Raw genomic sequence first — 7610 nt, forward strand, 5'->3', positions numbered from 1 at the left:
CAGATACGCTTGTCTCTGCTTAACGATGAGTGTTTAGATCAGCAGCATATAGAGTAAAGATTTATCAATCCAACAAATTTGTAAGGCTAAGTTTTAACTTGGTAAGAATTAGCGAGGTTATCACGTCGCCTACAGTGCAACCAAATATCTTTTTCTCTATAATGATATTATATTTGGTATTATACTGAGGGATGAAAGTATAGACGAACGTCCAAACGTCTTATCGTTGTGGCATATGATTTATTCATAACGCAAAATGTTGTACCATACCACTTGCCACGCGTAATATTTTATCATCAAATGAGTTTCCGGATTGTGTAACTGACAGTTTTGCTCACCAATAAGAACATAGCATTCGTTGTTTTAACGCTAGGGTGCTTTTGGGCTTTTGGTAACTGATTGGACCGCTGAAACGCAAACAAACGTTGAGAAGAGGTGCGAAAATAGGAACAATGTGGTGAGTGAATGATAATATTAGTGTTAACATCTGACATTATTTGCGTCTCTTACAATTACTGTAACCCGCTATATGTTAAATTATGTTGACAGTGTCACTAATAGCATCCACGTGTCCTTGTGTTCTTCTGGAATTATAATTATTCGACTGAAGCTAGCTGCGTTAGCTAGCTAGCATAAACGTTTAAATGATTTAATTGCAGTCAGTTTTTGTTTTCGGTCTTCTAGAATAAGCAGACAGAATCATAATTCGCGTTTATTTATCCATACACTTTGGTCGTTGTAGCTTCTATTATTCTGAGCATCATTCTCAACTCCTTCCCTGCGCGCTATTACACGCTGCTAAATCATTCTCCATTTGTTTTTATCATCATATCATCTCATTTCCTCTAAATAATTACCGCGACCACCACCACCACGACCATCATCATCATTTTGGTGTTAGTATTTGCCTGTGATTGTATCTAACCAAGATGTCACAGTTATAGTCAGTCTGATATCCCGATACCTTGTGAAACGGAAACAGGTAGGCAAATTGACATTGACAAATTGATATGATATGTTGCACATGGCCTTGCTTTGAGGATGCATCAATTCATATTTGGACAAAGGAACCAGATTTGTCGGACGAAATACAGTGCTGTAGACATAGTAGTATATGTTATATTTAAACGCTGTAGACCAGAGGGCTTCCTTTGCACATCATTATCAACCCGTTAAATTACACCGGCAGCGGTATGACCAGACATTGGTTTGACCGTATTTTTGTAATGAAAATAGATCAATAATTTTTTTGTATCTGTTTTCATTTCGGTGCATCATATCGAATGACTAGAAAGTAGTCTGTTGTGTGATTTGGATTCAGCTGTCTATCATTTTCCTGTGACAGTTCAAATAGTTCACAGTTACTGTCATGGTGCTGAAAGATCTTAGAATAACACAAGGCACAATTCTGAAATATAGCCTACAGTACAAAAATGTTTCGTTTTAAGGACAATTCGGCTTGCGTGCACAGACTTTCCACTTCTTATGAGAGCACTCCCATTAATTTTGCATTATTGCATGTTTAAATGTTGTGACTTCTGTGAGTCTGCATGACAGATCACTGCACTATGTCTTCTCTTCCGGCCTCTCTCACTCAGTACTTGCATTCTGATTTGATTAAGTTCAGTTCAATTTAATTAGGTTTCCTCATATCTAGCTCTGGAGCTCCATTCACCTCATAATTAGCAGCTGATTTATATATGGGAAAAAGGTGTGTGTACTCTTCAGCCTGTTGGAGACCTCAGTATTTTGCTGACACTGAAACTGCCAGGACTGTGCACTTTCAGGATGGGATTACAGGAGCACTGAATTGGGCTTAGTCTTATTTATTTAGGGCTGTTTGAAGCACACAGTGTTACAGAACTGGAAGGGAGAACCCCAAACTACAAACTTTGTGTGAGCACCAGTGCTTAATCTGGCACCACGTATTCCCTGGTACAGAGTTCTGTTCTTTTTATCTTTTTTCATCACCTTGGTTAGATTTTTTTTTTTTTTACATTTTTGTAACATTTTTTTTAGTATTTAAGAGCAATAACTTTCATAGGTCTTTTTATTTTCTGTTGTTTTTTATAATCATAATCTATCAGTTAATGTAACCATCCCAGGCTGCCAGAGGACAGTGGGAATTTTTCCTTGGGACCCTTGCTTTGGGCATTCTCACTGCTCACAGGTCCATCCTGTCAAGCTGCTTTGTGACATGTCCATTGTAAAAACAAGCAAACAAAAAAGTGCTATACTAATTAAAGACAAATTGAAATCACAAACACATAATGTGGCCATATGAGCTCATAAATGAAGGCGTTCTTAGGCTGTCTGAACTTTTAAGGATACCTCTAAAACCGAAAAGTGGAAGTACATCGTTTTGTGGTAATACTTAGGTTGTGAAAAAGGGGGTTTTGTGCAAAACATGTTGAGCAGTGGTGGCTACAAAAAGGGGGAATCCATTAAGCTCATACCACTGCATAAATACATCCAATTCTATTTATTTTCAGGGTCTGTACTTGCTGCATATACAATCAGAGATACCCTGAAATTTTAGGCTTTCTTCTCTCTGTTTTATCGCATCTCATATCGCTATCACAATATCCAACAAGTTTGTCACACATTGCAAATTTTCTCCATACTGTGCAGCCCTAATTCCAAGTTGAATAGTCTATATCAGACAGATTTATATTTACCAGCAGTAAGATTGTCACAATTTTGTTCTTTACTTCTTACTATCAGCTTAACAGATTGCTGACGCCTTGCCCTCCATGGAAGAGTCACGTGATGCGGGGCTTTTACTCCAAGCTGGACTCCTCATCATTGGGCATGCCTATGCCACTAAACCTGGCTGTGGAGACAGAGAAGGCCCAGGCTTTGCTCCAGACCTTCAGCACTGCCTCTCTATTGGCCAGTGCTGGCCTGGGGCTCTTCTGTTTCCTGGTAGACCACTTCTTGACACTTCCTTTCGTCCAGCATCATGTGTGGCTCAGGGCTGTGCTGGACAACTCCGCGCATGGTGTCATCGGCCTGTGGTCCTGGGCAATCGTCATTGGCCTGAAGAAGAAGAGCGACTTCTATGAAGTCATCTTAGCTGGCTTCCTGGCCTCTGTCATTGACCTGGACCACTTCTACCTGGCAGGATCACTGTCACTCAAAGTGAGGCTTTTTCCATGTTTTTCCCATGTTTTCTTCTTTACATGAGCAGTTAAATCTTAAAGAGATGCGATGCCATCCATTCCTCTCGTAACAAGCTTGTTCATAGAGATCATTTTGAGACACCAACAAACTGAGCATAGTTATGAACAAACAAAAATAGAAAACACTGTTATCCAGGTTGCAGGGTCCTTATTGATTTGTAAATCTACATGTTGCTCTCACCAGTTTCTCAGGGCAAATGTCAGACTGCTCTGGCAGGCTGTGCCTGGAAGCTATGTGGGCAACATCTAATAATAGATTGTTCATAAGCTGCTGATTTCTTTTACGTTATGACACTACTGTGCATGAAAAGAAATCTTAGGTTGAAATGGGGTTAACAGACAGCCACTGTTACTTAAGGAATCAAGATGGTGACAGTGTTTTTATTTGATGGATGAAAATTCTGCTTTTAGAGGTCAGGAGGGCCCTCAGTGATTTGTCTCATATTCTAATGCGTCAACAAGCTGTGTGGAATGAGTCCCATGGTTCCAGTGGTGACGCAGAGAAAACACCCACAGCCCTTTTTACACAGAGATAATGACAATCAGTAGGCATTCATTTCATTAATGCGCATGAGAAACCAAAGTGACTTCCTTTAGCAAAGACTTTGCTTGAGCACCATAGCACTGTGTGTTCCAAGCATCCTACACAAATCTGTGCTTTTTCTTCTTCTGAGGTACATTATGTAATAGGCATTGTATGTCTTTACTTGTCAGTTTGACTTCAGGATTTTACTCTGTCAGTAAGTTTGCCTGTGGAAGAAAAATGCAATTATTGTATTATTTCTGATTCTTATATCAATCCAGTAGTGTATTTCATTCTGAAATTCACACTCTCTTCAACCTACATGATGTGGGGTGCAACATACAATTGTACAAATAATCTGATGGTAATCTCTGCTTGCAATCTGTGTTGATAATGGTTGTCTTCTGGGGGTTGTTTCTATCCCTTCATGTATGCTCTTTGCCTGCTTTCTCTTAGTTTACACCAAGGATAAGAAATTAAGTGGTACTGAAGACCACTTCACTACCACTTAACTGATGCAAATAATCCTAAAATCTTGGGACAAGTTTTAGAAGAAATCCAAGTTTTATCACTAGATTCCTTCATAATATCTCTCCTGTATGGGTAGAAGGCTTCAAGCCAACAGACTGATGCTAGCATGGATCTTTCTCAGTATAAGCCAACTCATTTTGTTCCAGCCCTAGCTGACAGGTCTGCAGAATAACTAATGTCAATACGTCAACAGCCTTGCAGACTAAACACTGAGTATTTCTTCTTTTAGTTACTCATTCTTTACCTTTGTCAAGAATAAGTGCATTTGACTGATGTGTCATCCTCTCTCTCTCTCTCTTTTTGTGTTAGGCTGCTCTGAACCTGCCTCACAGGCCTCCACTGCACTGTTCCACATTTATCCCTGTGCTGTGCTTCTCTCTGAGGCTGCTCATGTGGGCATGTCGGCTGAAGGACTCATGGTGCTCTCTACCCTGGATGCTCTTCATCTCGCTGGCCTCGCACCACATTCGAGACGGCGTGCGCCACGGCCTCTGGGTGTGCCCATTTGGTAACACAGCACCCATCTCTTACTGGCTTTACGTCACCATCACTGCCACCCTCCCTCACCTCTGCTCCGTCCTCATGTACCTGACTGGCACCAGAGACATGATTTCCACCAAACATGGTGTAGCTATAGATGTTTGAAACATCTACTACCAACACAGAGTTGACATCTGAGACGGGATGCTCATCAAATGTGTGTGACCTGAGAGGTTTTAAGACGAGTTGTCCTTCAAACGTGGAACCACAGATATATCTGAAATCTGATTTGCCAACACTGTGTTGCACTAAATCCTTCTTTTTGTGACTCTCGGAACCTAATTTGAGCATCCTCTTTTCCTTCACATCTCCAACAGTCTCTCCGGACCCTTTAAAATTGGCTCTTCTCCCACCTTTTCTGATTTATCAGTGATAAATTCAGCTAGCTGGTCAGCCTCCTGAAAACATTAAATTAATTCTCTCATTTCAGACTATGGCAGTGTTTGTAGTTATAAGATGGTCCAGTACTGTGAATATTATTTGAAGGACTTCGTGGTTGTGTTGAACTGCCTGTGAACTATCCAACATTCAGTAGCACATGCGTGCTTTCAATGTCATAGCCCTCCAAAAACATTTAATTTATCAGTCACTGGTAACTGTTGAATTTATTCTCCTTAACTGATTTTTTTAGATGCAAAAAGAATTCAAAAAGAATTCATTCAGAATCATTAATTGGTTGTAATATCAGATATGGGTTGTTGCAATGCATACAAAGGGGTGCATGAAAGGGGAATTGTGGGTAAGTATGAAATTGTTTCACCATAAGGAGCCAGCCAAGAATCACATTGACCAGTTTAAGCATTTTTAGTTTTCAGTGGACTATCACTGACACACATATTGTTCAAGTTAGAATCAGTGTAAGGCCCTTCATGTTTTTATCTGAAATATAGTTGATGTTCCTTTTGCCGTCTCAGTGTAGTTATTTTAAACACTTGATTTTGTTTATTTCTGTAATCCAGTGAACTGGTTTTAATGTTTTGAAAATTACTAATAATACCTTCTGCGCTTAGTAAGTGTTGTGAATATCTTCATATATATATTTAGTGAGTTAAGGTTCAGAGCATTCATTTGGTTAAGCTCATGTTTAGCTCATGCATATTTACTGGGCAGGGTTTGGTGCTAAGCAGAACAGTTGAGATCTGTGATATTTGAGTCTTGGTTTAATTGAAGAAGGTTTAGAACAGTGGTAGGCATGCCTGGGGATCTATCTTCCTGTATGATTTGGTTCCACCCTGACGCACCTGATTAAGCTTACCAGGTCTTAAGAGACATTTAGATAATGGAATCAGGTGTGCTAGATAAGAGGGTGAACCAGTGTCTTACATATATTGTGTTATATAGTTATATATGTATGTATACAATTATAAATTGCCTACAGGTAACAGTAGGGGTACCACTGGTTTAGAGTGTGGAGCATCGGGTGTGGTTTGGTTTTCTGAGCATTAGGCCTATAGGGGGCATAAGGGGACCACAACTAAACAAATACATGAACACTTCTTGTTTGCATCGTTGCTGTCTTAATTTATTATTGTACATGATATTTATTTTGCACTTTGCACATCTTTATTTATTAATTATGTTGATGCCTGTTCATTGTCATTTACATTTTATTTTGTATAAATGACCGTGTAAATTATTGTTTATTTTTAACAATAAATATTACCACTGAAGTGAAATGATTTCTTGATGTTTCCTTGATTTCTTATGAAGTTCTTTACACTGACATGAAATGATTTCTTGCATGTGTGGTGAATGTGTTATTAGCTGTTATTGGTAAATGGTTCACTTATCTTACTGCACTGATGTTGAAATCGTGCAGACGCGTGGTCTTTGAGATGGCTGAAATTGAATAATGCCAGATCTAAGGTGGGTGGTGGGGAACCACACAGGTTACCAAGTACACACTATGCAAAAGCATGTGCCTGTGAAAGGTTTATTAATTTATTTATATATTGGGAAACTGAACAAGAGAAATGCACGTGGCACATCCCCTCTTTCACCCTTTTGTGTTTGATCTCTTTCTTCAGATGGGAGCTGTAAACAACCGTAAGAATTCAACCCTAAATGGAACATGAATAGTGAAAATGTCTGTTACAGACTACAAAGATGACCCAAAATTTATCAAAAATGTCACCGTGAGAGGAGCTTGTTAGAGAATAGCTATGTTCTGAGTTGGTTATTTCAGTTGTATTATTTTTCTCAAGAGAAAAAAAAACCATTTCAAATGCTTCTCCCCCTAATATGTCAAAAGGATTGAGTTATAACACTTGAGACTTTTGTTTAGCTGAAGCATGACAGACTTTGTTTCAAAGCTCATTGGAATACTCGCATCATGATTCATGATTCATGTTCAAGGACTGACTTTTTTCCCTTTCAGAGTCGACTGTTCATTTTCATTCAGATGGAAAAATTAATCTTTATTAAATCACTCTCCTTCATATCTTGAAAGTGATATGAATTGACTAACTAAATATTTAAACTATGGATGCTAAATATGCCGCGTTTAGGAGATTACCATTTCATTAATTATGGCAACCAGCTGCGGGATATTCTTTTAGACACACATATGAACACAAAGAAATAGCCTCTTATTATTCAAAATACCCTTAAAGCTTTTACAAAAGGGAATATTACAGTCTGTTATTACAGCATATAGATAAAACTACAGCATATAGATAAAACTGATATGAGTTTAGCTACAAATTCAACTACAGCAATAGAAAAAGAAACATATTTAAGCAGTTAATTTTATATAGTAAATATGTTAGTATTTTTTAAGACCCAGCGTGATTCAACTGGTACAAAGACAGTGAAATCAAAATAACTGAAAACAA

The 7610-nt window shown here is 38.6% G+C and overlaps 1 protein-coding gene across 1 annotated transcript; it reads left to right on the forward strand.

Moving 5' to 3' along the window:
* The first annotated feature begins 435 nt into the window (after positions 1-435).
* On the forward strand, positions 436-5336 carry tmem267 (transmembrane protein 267). Its single transcript, XM_030769684.1, has 3 exons — positions 436-457; positions 2725-3141; positions 4546-5336. Exons 2-3 carry the CDS (start codon positions 2770-2772, stop codon positions 4879-4881), a joined length of 708 nt encoding a protein of 235 aa, XP_030625544.1. The 5' UTR covers positions 436-457; positions 2725-2769; the 3' UTR covers positions 4882-5336.
* Positions 5337-7610: the final 2274 nt, after the last annotated feature.

This window comes from Chanos chanos, chromosome 3 (assembly GCF_902362185.1).
Source record: "Chanos chanos chromosome 3, fChaCha1.1, whole genome shotgun sequence".
In the NCBI taxonomy this organism is placed as follows: Eukaryota; Metazoa; Chordata; class Actinopteri; order Gonorynchiformes; family Chanidae; genus Chanos; species Chanos chanos.